Source organism: Thunnus maccoyii, chromosome 19 (assembly GCF_910596095.1).
Source record: "Thunnus maccoyii chromosome 19, fThuMac1.1, whole genome shotgun sequence".
NCBI classification, from domain to species: Eukaryota; Metazoa; Chordata; class Actinopteri; order Scombriformes; family Scombridae; genus Thunnus; species Thunnus maccoyii.
Window position 1 is genome coordinate 8,758,223 of NC_056551.1, and position 13,483 is coordinate 8,771,705.

At 40.8% G+C, this 13,483-nt stretch overlaps 1 protein-coding gene across 6 annotated transcripts in view; it reads left to right on the forward strand.

Annotated features, from left to right (window-relative positions):
* skor2 (SKI family transcriptional corepressor 2) overlaps positions 1 to 13,483 on the forward strand; it is a 117,249-nt gene that overhangs the window by 100,331 nt on the left and 3,435 nt on the right. For 5 of the 6 annotated variants that reach the window (XM_042395248.1, XM_042395247.1, XM_042395246.1 and 2 more), the window contains 6 exons: positions 6,443 to 8,460; positions 9,181 to 9,244; positions 10,052 to 10,129; positions 12,568 to 12,633; positions 12,859 to 12,957; positions 13,223 to 13,290. In XM_042395248.1, coding sequence (XP_042251182.1) covers positions 6,443 to 8,460; positions 9,181 to 9,244; positions 10,052 to 10,129; positions 12,568 to 12,633; positions 12,859 to 12,957; positions 13,223 to 13,290 — 2,393 coding nt within the window. Of the gene's footprint in view, positions 1 to 3,939; positions 4,169 to 6,442; positions 8,461 to 9,180; positions 9,245 to 10,051; positions 10,130 to 12,567; positions 12,634 to 12,858; positions 12,958 to 13,222; positions 13,291 to 13,483 lie in introns of those variants that run through there. The other variant, XM_042395251.1, reaches the window with a different exon arrangement.

Genomic DNA, 13,483 nt, shown 5'->3' on the forward strand with positions numbered 1-13,483 from the left:
AAAAAAACTGTTAAATAATAATAAACCTCACCAAAATATTATAGGCCTGATAACAGCGGCTATTAGCGGCCCATTGCTTTGAAGGATGCATGTATGTTAATGTAGCTTAATGTCAGGCTGACTGTGTAATTTTGATAAAGATTAATACTGTAAAGACAAATACTGGTTCGACATGATTTTAGTATGATTAGTGTATTGATACTGCCATAAACAGATAGAGCAGGAGAGACGTGGTGGCACGCGGAACGCGCCAACGTACGCGCACACAATCCACACTCCCACCCTGTCCACATCCACACGTTTTTCTTCATCAAGGGGAATGGGCGGACTTATAAAAACAACGTCAGTAATCCCCGTTATTATTTCCTCCAATTTATTTAAGATGTGTGTTAATTGTAATGCACAGTAGGCCTAAATCTTTGCTGCAGATGAGCAGAAGACTCCCATTCAGTAAAAGACGTGTGGCATTAAGTAAGGATTAAAACTGGAGCATTCAGGGCGACTGTGCACCATATTGTAGCCTACATCTGCCTTTTAATCAGCAATAAATTAATATGAGCGCTGCTGGGTCGTTATAGGCTGGAATATGTATTGCACTATGGGTAAATACCGATTTTGTGTCTCAGTTTTAAATAAAGAAATCATTCCAACAATTTGGAGTGAGACAGGAAGAAAGTAAAAATCTTAAAGAAAATAAAAAAAAAAAACAAATTGATGCTGTGAGGTGATTCGGGCTTGACGCTGTGCTTTTTGAGAAAAGGGGGTGATGCATTTCAATATGGTAATCACTCACCCGGGGCATGTTTCATTTATTGACAGATTTGATGTTAAATGTCTCAAGCTCACTTAGTGTTGTAGCTCTTAATTTATTATGTTTTGAGCGCTCTCTCCTCTCTTTCTCCCTGGTTTGACCCTCCGAGGTCACACAAGCAGTTCTTTTTTAAACGCATGATTAATTTCTCAGTAGGGCGACCGGCTAATGCATTATGAGGAAAAAAAAAGTGAAATGTATTCCAAAGGGGCTAATAGCGCTATTGTATTCCAATAAGCTTTTTCCTGCTGCACATGGTTTAAACATGCTCCGCTTTTGATAACATGTCACAAACATCTTTCTCAAAGTGAGAGAAAGTATAGTGCGTCATTATACTCTTTTCAAAAATCGTTTCGTTATTGTCATTAGCAATTCATGATTTTATTACAGACGTCAGTATAAACATAAAGATTGTCACAGCACAGGCCTACTACTTAATAAAGTTTTTATTGTTTTTTCGGTGAGAAAACATCCACGTTTGCCAGCATATAAATGAACAAATAATACGCATACATTCATATGTAAAGCATATATATATATATATATATAAAAAACACAACATCACACCAAATATCCACATGGACATTCAACTATCTTGTAGCTAGATATTTTACAGACATATTACAAACTTGCTTTCCTTTTAACGTTGTAAATACCATTAGAACGATATAAAGTCTGTATAAAATATTGCAGAAGTTATATACACATAAGACTGTTACGTGCAGAAAATGGTTATTTATCAGCTCTTAACTCTCGCTGGTTCGCCTCTCATCTCTCTATTGTGACGTCACCCGTTTCAATAGCTGCGGCCCGCGCGTGGCTCGCGCCAGCGGCACCCCTCTTTTTTTCCCATCGCAGCGAGTGTTCCCGTGGCGTCCGCAAGACAAAAGCACGCGCGGTGACAACCTAAATTGGGTTTGAAAAGGAGCAGATGGGGCTCGTGTGCTCTTCCGCTGTGTCGCTTGGCTACACACACACACACACACACACATACTAGCACGCGCACACGCACAGATTTAAGATTGTGGCTAAAAGCGATCCTGTCATGTTTTATCAAGATGCTACTGAGAAAAGATTGGGTGAGAATAAATTATAGCCAATCTCAACATCCACCTCCTCTTAACCAGATTGACAACTGCTTAGACACATAAATATGTCATTTAAAAAATAAACTTCTACTTTTTAGCCCAACTTGCACTGTTTTATGTGGTGTTTCAGTAGCTTTAAGCTAAGATGAGAGTATGAAAAGGAGTTCTGACACTATCAAATTAATGACTTTATATAAAATCACACCTACTTACAGTTCATATGTGTAAACATGTGTACAAATATTTTTAGACAAATAGGGCCTAAAGGTAAAGTGCAGATTGTAGCTTCTTATTTAAGGCTCACAAACTGTAGGCACAACTGAAATAAAGTTACAGTCTCTGCCAGCTGCTTCACCGCATCCCTGCTTTCAGCCTCATGCAAAGTCACCCTTTTCTTCACCTTTAATCTTAGTGTATACAAGCCTCTGTGCCTCAGAAACAGAGAATGACGCTAAATTTCTGTTATTTCCTCCACACTTTCAGTAGAGAAAACGTGACACATGCTGTTAAAAATAGAGACCATGCAAATGGCCCATTCTACTGTGACCAACAAGCCTCCCCTTCAGAATCAGTATTAAAGTATAGGTCCCAGGACAAATGTGTTATGTTTAACATCCCTGCAGTTAATTCTGAATTTGATCAGCCACTGTCTGTGACTGCTAAATGTTTTTCTTTTTACTCTGCTGCATCCCTGACACAAACATGGCCCACAGAGTAACTTCTGAAAACATCATGAAACTGTCTTAATTAACAAAGACAATCAGGTTTGTCTTCACTTCATCCCAATGTTAAATGAGATCCTTCCTTGCATCTTTCAGACATTTGATGATGACTATGAGGCAGCTAATATCTGGGTTATGGACTTCATATTTAGGTCTGCTCCTTCATATCTGTAATTTGCCTGCATATTTTTAGTGGCAGAAGTAATTGAGCAGCAGGGGCAACATGCCTGGTTTAGGAGCTTGGAGCAGGGGTGCAGCTAGGAATTCCTAGGCCCCCTTGAGAGAATACCAGCCCCCACCCCACCCCACATTTTTTTTGTCAGATAAAATAATCAATTTCTGAGGGCCCTCTTCAGGTGCATTGTCACTGCCTTTTATAGCATTTGGCCCTAGCTGTGAGCTCCTCTGACCCTCAGTTACAACAGATGATATAAGCTACAGCATACTTCCTGCTTGCCTTTTATCTCCTGGGAGTAACCTACACATATAAGTCTTTCCAAAAGCCTCCTCAGTGTTGAATGTGGGTATCAGCTGCACTGACAGACATTATTGTGTTCCCCAGACTACCTGCCTGTCTGTCTCCTCTGCTGTCTCAGCCTTTATTTTTTTCTTGGGCCCCTATGGTCAGGCTAATGTTTTACTCCAAGCTGTGTCTGTGTTTAAAAGCCACATTTCCAATGCCAAGTTCCTATATGCTGGCTGTGTCTGCTTCCAGCAGTTGCTTTTAACATCAGTTTGTTGGTAATTAATGCGCAACTCAGGGGTTGTGTATCAAAAGTCAAACCCCTGGATGTTTATGGACCAGATGTGCGGTCCGCCAGCAGACATCCATCTGATGTCGACAGCTTGTACTGTTAGAGTTATTCCTGGTTATAGAGCTGTGTGCCATGTCAAATTATACTAAAATTATGTCCATCTTAAGTTCTGGGTTGACTCTTGTTTGAGTGTTGGAGGCTGTTTGGAGTTCCGTGCGTCCTTCCGTCAGTCTGTGCCGTCAGTTTGACTTTTTCAGCGTCTGCGTGGCACTTTAGGAGAGGAGGAATAAAGTGTGTGAGCGTGAGGCTGTGTGTGTGTGTGTGTGTGTGTGTGTGTGTGTGTGTGTGTGTGTGTGTGTGTGTGTGTGTGTGTGTGTGTGTGTGTGTGTGTGTGTCCTGGATGGTGGGCTGGAGCTCGCACTACGCGCCAATCAAACTCAAGGCAGGAGAGAGAGAGAGAGAGAGAGAGAGAGAGAGAGAGAGGGAGAGAGAGAGAGAGAGAGAGAGAGAGAGAGAGAGATTAAGACGGCGCGTGGTGTCTCTGAAAAGCGAATAAAGCCGGCGCGAGCGTCGCAGTTTACTCACATCTCACGAGCAGGCTCACTCGACAGTTGGAGAAAAAAAGCCGGTACCGCTTCCATGTGGTTCCAGATACAATTCTGTAAAATCAGTTCATTTACATGATAAAAAATGAGTTTTTTAAAGCTGCGTAGGATGAATCGATTTCTCTCGTGAAGGGGATATTTTTTTCTAACGCTGTGACCGTTTTGGGATTATTCTCGGGTGTCAGAGGTAAGGACTGCTCGGCAATTTCTGGTGTAGACTGAAGTTGGCTAAAATGTGGGTAAAATGAACCGACGTAACGAAAACTGTGTTCGTTACATTCAGAATGAGACAGAATACGGGTTTCTACAATGATCTAAAGACGTGAAGATGTGTATGGATATAGCTCACATTCCGCTGCATTTCAAACCGTAATTTAAAATTACTGTATAAAATAATGCCCTGTTTTATTATTATTAGGCTATTATTATTATTATTATTAGGCTATTAGGCTATTAGGTCTGTTATTTTTGTTACTATTATTGTTGTTGCTGTTGTTAAAGTTGTTGTTGTCGTTGTTATTAAGCCGCATTTTTTCTGTTTCGATAGGCCTAAAATATATATAAAACAGATGTCAATCGGCCAGACCGGGATTTTTACCTTTCAAATAGTTAAACATGAGTTAAACACGATGCCTAACTAACTGACGAGCGTGCTAGTTTACTGAAGGCCCGCACGGTTTCTTCGTCAGGAATAAAACTTAGGCTGAACTAAAATTATATTTTGCATAATTCAGTATATTGTGTAATTTTAAGGCAAAGTCTGACCTCTTGAGTTAGGGTGTCAATTGCTTAATTGGTTTATTGGCTCCTGTGTAGTTTGTTTTTCGGCCCACACAATTATATTAGATCGTATTGCGCAGTATAATTACGTTTTAACACGTAAGTTTTAATAGGTTTAATTTGTCCACCTTGTAATTCCGTATTATATTTTACTGTTATAGTAATGTCTGTCTCGTAAACGATATAGCCTATAAATAATTGGTCATAAATGTAGAAGCATTTTTTTTTTTGAAAAACATAAAATACTTGAGATAAAATACAACTAAAAGCAATGTCTCTATTTTTTCAGTAGTTGCTTTTTTTGTGGGTTTTTTTGTTTTTGTTTTTTTGTTCTTAAAACATATCACTAATGTGATGCACGTTTCGTGCGAAAGAGTTTAATAATGGTGTACTGTAAGTAAAATGATCATTTCTGAAATATACATTTCAGAGGTTTCATCTGTATTAAATCTTAAAGCCTAAACATAATTATTTCCATGTAAAATAAGTTATTCACTACTAAGAAGCATTTTAATAAATATTGTTAAAAGTGTGCTTAGTACATACAAAACACATATTATTATATGCTGATATAATACTGCATTATCAGTTTTGTTTCCACCCAGCACCTGACAATTTTAATGATACAAACTTTTTCTTTGCAGTAAATTTTCTGCCATTTTTTAAAATGTTTTGAAATCAGTATACATAGATTTTTTTTTTTTGAAAGATACAGGAATACAGACTAGAAATGTGTCACCCACTCATCATTTGTTGCCAAAAACTGCCAACTAAAAAAACTCATTAAAATCCTGCCTGAGTTCTGTGTGTGTCTCCTTTTATCAAACACTGTAGGTAAGCGTTACAGTTTTCTAAAGAAATGTTTTAATATGCTCCAACACAAAATCTAAGCATTAATAGTGTGCCTATATATGTTCAGAGAAATTCTGGGTACATTATAAGTTTATTGTAAAAAATATTTTAGAACGGTGTTATTTTCCTCTTTCATAATTTGTTCATCAGCCAACTACTGTACTATTGAAAATACACACAGGTAGACACTCCTAACTGAAAAGATATGAATGGAAAGCTACATTCTAAAATGTTATACAGAAGTAACATTTTTTGAGAAATAAATTAATCGGCCAAATAAATACACAGGGGCTACATATATTCTAAAAAAAAACAAAAAACAACAAAAAAAACTTTTTTTTGCTGTCAACCAAGTCAACCACTTTAGTTCAAACATTTCTGTACTCTCAACAATTTTATAAGAATAGTCCAAATACAGTTTAGGAGACAAACTCTAATATAATTGTTTAATTTTGTTATGATTTTGAAGTCTTTGAAAATGTTGTTTTCAGTTGTTTAAAAAATGTGTTTTTCTTGTCTGTAAATTGGGAATCAAATATATTTAAGTTAAATACATTTAACTTAAATAGATTTGATAAAAATAATAATATATTGTAATATGTACATATTTTTTTACACTCTACTCGTTTTTAATTTGGCACATATTTGTGAGTGGTATCACACTTGTGTAGAATTAGTGTATATCATAAGAAATTATGAGCTATTTCACATTATGTGTAGTACAGAGAGAAAGGGCATGTATGTGTAAACCTTTGCAAACTTTTTACAAATTTTTATTGTAATTTGTAACATTTCAACAACATGTCCATCTTTCTTTCTTTCTACGCAGGTTGTTTTGCAAAGAGATTTCCTCCCAGGATGGACAAAACCCATCTTTCGAGCCCTAATGACATCATCATGACAAGCTCAACAGGCCCGTACCAGCAGGAACCCCTAACTCCACCGAGACCCACCCATCACCACTCTTCTTCCTCTTCCTTATCCTCCCCCTCTCCCTCCTCTTCTTCCTCACCCCTCAAGCCCAATCAGGTTGGCCGGGTCATCCTGTACGGTGTCCCCATTGTATCACTGGTCATTGATAACAATGAGAGACTTTGCCTGGCACAGATTTCCAACACACTCCTCAAGAACTACAGTTATAATGAGATTCATAATCGTCGCGTGGCGCTGGGCATCACCTGTGTCCAGTGCACTCCAGTCCAGTTGGAGATCCTTCGTCGGGCCGGTGCCATGCCCATCTCGTCACGCCGCTGTGGCATGATCACCAAGCGTGAAGCAGAGCGCCTCTGCAAGTCCTTTCTGGGAGAGAACATGCCACCGAAACTGCCCGACAACTTTGCCTTCGATGTGACACATGAGTGCGCCTGGGGTTGCCGTGGTAACTTCATCCCGGCACGCTACAACAGCTCCAGGGCCAAATGCATCAAGTGCTCCTTCTGCAACATGTACTTCTCCCCAAATAAGTTCATTTTTCATTCCCACCGCACACCAGACGCTAAGTACACCCAGCCCGATGCTGCCAACTTTAACTCCTGGCGACGACACCTCAAACTCAGTGACAAACACCCACCTGATGAGTTAGTTTATGCATGGGAAGACGTCAAAGCTATGTTCAACGGAGGCAGCCGCAAGAGAGCACTGCCCTCCTCATCCCATTGTTCTTCCATGGGTCCTATGAAGACTCTCCCAGGTTCAGTGGTACCTCATATGATGGGAGGTGACCTGGGTGCCCAGAAAAGAACCCGCTTTGAAGATGAGGAGGACCTGGATGGAGGCGGTCTGTCTCCCTGTAAGACACCACGTAGCTACCCTGTCATCCCCGTCCCAAGCAAAGGCTTCGGCATGCTGCAGAAGTTCCCTCCCACATCGCTTTTCCCTTCGCCTTACCCCTTCCCAGCATTCAGCCTCTGCCAGCAGAAAAAAGAGGACAGTGATGTTTCAGCTGGACACAAAGGAGCGGGGTTGTCAGGTCTTTTATGGCCTGGCCGTAAAGACACTTTTTATCCCCCTTTCTGCATGTTTTGGCCACCAAGAGCAGCAGGTGGAATCCCTGTTCCCACCTACCTCCAGCCTCAGCCCAGCGCCCTCTCATCCCTGGCAGACAACCCCTCTCTCAGGCAGGCCTTTCTGGATCTCTCAGACCCCAGCGAACCTGCGGCTGTAGCTGGCAACGGAAATGGTGTCAGCGCAACCATGGCCCCCGGCAGCGGAACCTCCACACCCAGATCGGGGCTGTTTGACCCTGAGTGCACAACCGTAACCTCTGACCTTCGCCCTGTGACATCAGAGGGCTGGCTCAAACTGCTGGACACCCCAACCCTCCAAACCAGGAAGCCGAGCTATGGCTCTGCCTTCCGCCCTGTCATCAAGGATGCAGAGAGCATTGCCAAGCTCCACAGCAGTGGTGGGGGAGTCACTGGCGCCACAGATGAAGACATTGGGGTCGTGGTTGCTGGGTCAGACCGCCACCAGCGGCTATCGCCCAGCAGCAGCTGTAGTTACGGAAGCGAAAGCGGAGGCGATGGTGAAGCAGAGGGAGGGGAGAGTGAGGAGGAGGGGGAAGTTGATGTGGAGTCATCCAAGCAAGAGGATGAGGAGGAGGAGGGGACCTTCGCAACCAGGCCACCACAGACTCAAACCAACCTGTACCTCCCTGCACTGAGCGACGGTGCCCGAGAGGAGAGGGGGAAGGAGAGAGGGAGTGGCACAGTGTATCCCAGCGCCTCCCCTCCCTCCTCCTCGGACCCCATCCAGCAGGAGTCCCCCAGCCTGCCTGCCTCCCCTCCTGCCAGCCTGCCTCTCTCCAGCTCCACCCCGCCTCACCGAGAGGACCCATCTTACAAAAACGTAAATATCCCCCCAGGCCACTTTAGCTAATTATTATTTAAATGGTGCTGCAGTCAGGCAGTGATGTGATCTGCATAAGCAGATTGATAGGCTGGTTTCTCCCTGTAGAAATTGAAACAGTCACCCCACTCTGATCCCGGCTAATAGGCCCAGGCGTGGATTGTTTAATGGCCATGGTGTGTTTGTTCTCCCTCTGTCACCCCAGCCTGTTAGGGCAACTCTAATCTTTAACCTGTCGACTCCCACATTAACCAGGCCTCCAAGAGAGGAGGAGGAGGAGGAGGAGGAGGAGGAGGAGGGAGCGACAGAGAGTTATGAGGAGCATTTTAAACTAGAATGAGTTAAATTATCCATTGAGTAACATAGTTGAAATGCACAACAGTGATTTCAGAGATGCAGAGGGAGGGAAACATTTTTTTAACCATATACTCCAAATTAGATCATTACAAATAAATGCTTCTGCTGGTTGATAAAAAGGAGAGCACCAGCTGGGGAGATTGCATTTGTCAAGTAATGAGTTAAATTTCACACACAAAAAAAATCCAGATTTCTAAGAAAACAGATGCTAAAATTATAAAGGAAACTCATTTTGATATTAAAAAAAACAGATTAATCATGTAATTTTTCTGTCATAGAGGACTTACTGTATGTTCTGCTTTGTTATTGTACTATAATGATGCATAACAGATGAAATGCTAACTGACTATATGTGATTTCCAGGTTCACAAAAACAGAGATGAAGGACTACCTGCGTATGTAACCAAAGACAACTCCAGCATTTCTGGTGAGCGCAGACATTTCACTCTGCTGTTTGTCTCTTGTAATTAACATGTTAAATTGTCAACAATTGCAGATTACTCACTAGATATAAAAGAAAACATAAGTCTTAGAAACATTGTTTGACATGACAGCTCACACTAAAAATGTATTTAAAGATTTTTTGCAATTCACCCTTTTCAAACTAGAAAATAGTGTTCTTTCAAAAGTTAAAATACACTACTATCTTTGTTTCAGTAAGCACTTGCAAAACCAAAATGAATTTTCTCTTTCATGTATAATCACAAAAATAATTTTGCTTCCCCTCTGTTTGCGCGGGATGCTTGACACTGCATCTTTCATTGTGCAGTTGCTTTACAATGTCTTTGTTTCATCAAATGTTTGAACAGCCTTTTATACTGTTTCATCAAATAGCATTACGCAGTCTATTTCAGCAAACTGTTACACACTATCTTTTTCATCAGACGTCTGAGTCAGTTGTATTATAGCATCTTTGTTTCATTTAGTGTCTGAGTGAGTGCTTTTATAGTGTCTCTCTGTCGCTGCAAGGCTCATATTCCTGTGACGTTTCATTTGCTCCTCTCATCTCCCACTCTGACCCTTTCACTAAAGAAAATGTCTTGCGGTGGCGTGCTCACAAACACACCTCTGCACATGGCTACATGGCCCACATACACATACACACAGGACACACACACACAATCCGCACACTTAGTTATCTCCATGTGTCCGGATAACCAGCTCAGCCAATGGGCCTTACTGAATCTCTCCTCCTGTCTGTCTCTCTGTCTTTTTCTGTCTCATTTTCTCTCAGATGAAAACAAAGAGCAGAATAGTTTCTTTGTACCAGACAGTGAGACGTCGGCACCGGACTACTGGAGGGAGAGCTCAGGTACAAATATGTGCTTTTTTTTTTTTTCCCTTAGTGGTCACAAAGCGGAATACAATTTAATCAATGAGGAAAAGACAGCAAAAAATAAAAATGGCCGGTTGGTTTCATTCTGAAAGTATAATTATCAGATTGGCAAGGTTAATTTAATTTCTGCATTTAGTTTAACGCCATGGTAATTTGAACCTCACATCGCACAGCAAGTCTGAGGTCTTTATGAAACTTGGATTAACTCATGTTAAAACAGGTATTTTAGAACTTAAGTCTCATACTTATCCACAGAACAGGGGTCATTTATAAGCAGTTTGATGTAAAAAGTATATGAAACGGTATATCATGAATTAATCATTTGTATTATATAATTGCATCAAAAGCTATAGCTGACCTTCTCAGTTGTAATTCAGTATAGTTGAAAACACATTACAAATATTTCCATGCATAAAACAATGCTGATTGTAAAACTCTTACTTGGAAAAAATATATAATTTTATGCACATTAGTTTCTTCTTATTACACACACACACACACACACACATACACACACACACACTAAACTAAAATCAGTTCAGGAAAGCTCTTCACTCTTCAGCTTCATCCACCTCAATCTCCTCCTCCTCTCTGACGGTGAGTTAAGGGATTCATATAAATACACAGAGAGATGAAACAGCAGTGGAAAGCTGCTTCTGCCGCCGCTTTGCCAAGGCTCCTCTCTTTAGCGGTGTTGTCGCCGGGGCTGTTACTCTTAGGGGGGCCGTTATAGTTCAACAAGAAAACATCAGCTCAGAGATAAGCAGCCGTGCTGGCAATCTCCATCCTAGACCCATATCACTGCAGACATAATTGCCTTTTTTTTTTCCTTCCTCAGCGCAAAAAACCCTTTCCTGTTTGAAAAAGATCACAGCTTATTGCCTTTTTATATCTGTCAGGAAGGCATTAAAAGTGCTTTATGACATCTGTGCCAACATTTATATCTACCCCCCTCCCCACTCCCTCAACCCCTACACACACACACCGTAATGATCCCTGAGCATAATGTATAATGTATTTCGAAAAATTACACGAAACAAATTAAATGAGAACACCTTTCCCCTGATTGCCAAACGTCTCCCTGGGCGGTGGGAAGCTCTACGTGATTAGAAGGCCTGATTCCTCCGAGTACCACCCCCCCCACACACCCCCCTTCACTGTCTTTAAACTCTCCCTCTGTTTCTAGGGAGAAAAAATAATCTAATTTTCCATTTATGTAATGCAAACCGCCTTGGCTTTGACTATTCACGGTTAATTGACTGTCAAACGAGGTTGTTATCCTCGGGCACTGTCTGCAAATTTGCTTGTCAAATGAGACAGAGAGAGGAGAGGAAAGGAGAGAGGAGAGGAGGAGAGAGGAGAGGAAAGCTCTCTCTCTCTCTGCTCTAAATGAGAGAAAAGAGCATAGGGAGGCTTAAGGAGCCAGGACACGAAATGACTGGAGGAGAATATACATATCGAGTGTGCTGGATCGCTTCATTTAAGGCGTTCAATGCCTCATTGTCACAATTCAGACGTTAGCACAAACACATACATACACACAGAGCAATATACTTTCAAACTAGTCAATTTGAGAACAGCATGTGATGGAGATGTTTGTTTAAAAAAAAGGAAAATTGTGAAGTTTTAAAGCAACAAGTAGATTTTGTCTCTAGCTGTAGCAAAGCTTTATAAAAGGAGAGAAAATGTACATCATATAAAGCGCTGGATAACAATAATAATACTTTTTATGTGAATTTATGGTTGTTTAATCCTCATGCTATAGTTCATTTAACCAAAAACAACCCACCACCATGAAGAAGACAAAAAACATTTGATGAATAAAGCTTAGTGCACTAGAGAAGAGTTGTGCAATGTGTTTTAATTTTCTTCCCGCTTTGACCTACATTCACCCACCAAAAAATAACACGGTTGACATTATAATGCAACAGTTTGACAACACAACACTTGCAAGTTCCCCTTTTTTGTTAAAATTGGTGGAATGACCACTTAAATTTAGCGCTTTTCAGCACTCCATCTTCACTTCAGTTTTAAAAGCTACAAAATCGATTTACTCTGATTTCTGAAGGCAAGTAGTGTTCTTTTTTTTTGCCTAATTGAAAGCAATATGATCTGACAGCAAGAGGAGGCTTAACATATCAGGGAGTGAATGCAATAAAGGTTTGTGTTCTACATTCTCCACCAATTGTTACCATAAACTTACACTGACATCTAGAGGCCAAAGGGTGAATTACAGCGCTCCGCTTAGGACAGTTAGAGAGGATGAGGTGATGGAACAGGGGTCACACTGGTTGTTCAACATATACATACAAACAGACAAGACTGACCAGTCCATGACAAGGTTATGACTATGTGTCTGACATTAAGTATGACATATGTTGGACAAAAATCTTAAATTTTCTTCATGTTTTCAGGTGATCAAAGCCAAGGTGCTGCCTCTCCTGTGCCGCTAAAGAAGGACGTTGAGAACATGGAAAAAGGTAAAGAGAGTTGATCTGAGTAACACAGGTTTTAGATAAACATTGCTTTATTGACCATAGAATGCTGTTAGCACAATCCTATTGATTTATATTGAATAGAGGAATTGTTGCATACATAGCACAGAGAGTTAAATATAGCACAGAGAGTTATTTTACTACAATTTTTCTAAAAGACAGTCCTCTCCTCTTTCTCCCCCTTTGTTCTCCTTCTTCCTGCTCTTGCAGAGGAGCTCCAGAAGGTTTTGCTGGAGCAGATAGACTTCAGGAGGAGACTGGAGCAAGAGTTTCACGCTCTGAAGGGCACCTCACCATTTCCCGTCTTCCGTGAGTCATTTTTTTCTTAACCTTGCTTTCCTTTTTCATACTCCGAAGGGCAACTTCTCATTCTCTGTCTTTCTTAAGTTCTCTCCCACATTTCTCCTCTGTCTGTGCCTGTCTTTCCCTTCCCCTTCCCCTCATTTGCCTTTCTCTCTTCCCCTGGCTTTCTAAATCTTCATCTTCCATCAGCTGTCTTTATAACTATACTTGGATCAGTTACTGAAATGATAATGCTGCTCAGGCTAATGATAGATTTTTATACTAATTTCAGATAATTTCCAAGACCAGATGAAACGAGAGCTTGCCTACAGAGAGGAGATGGTCCAACAGTTACAGATGGTGAGATTGCTAATGATACAATCAGTGCTGAACACTGATGGAAAATAAATATCATTGCTACGCCTTTAAATGACAAATAAAACATCCTCTTGTAGATATGTGGATTTAAAAAAAGCTTTACTGTTCGCTTTGAAAAGCAGTCCCAGTAATGATTTTGAGAAGGAATATAATTAAGACTAATTGTGGAGCACTT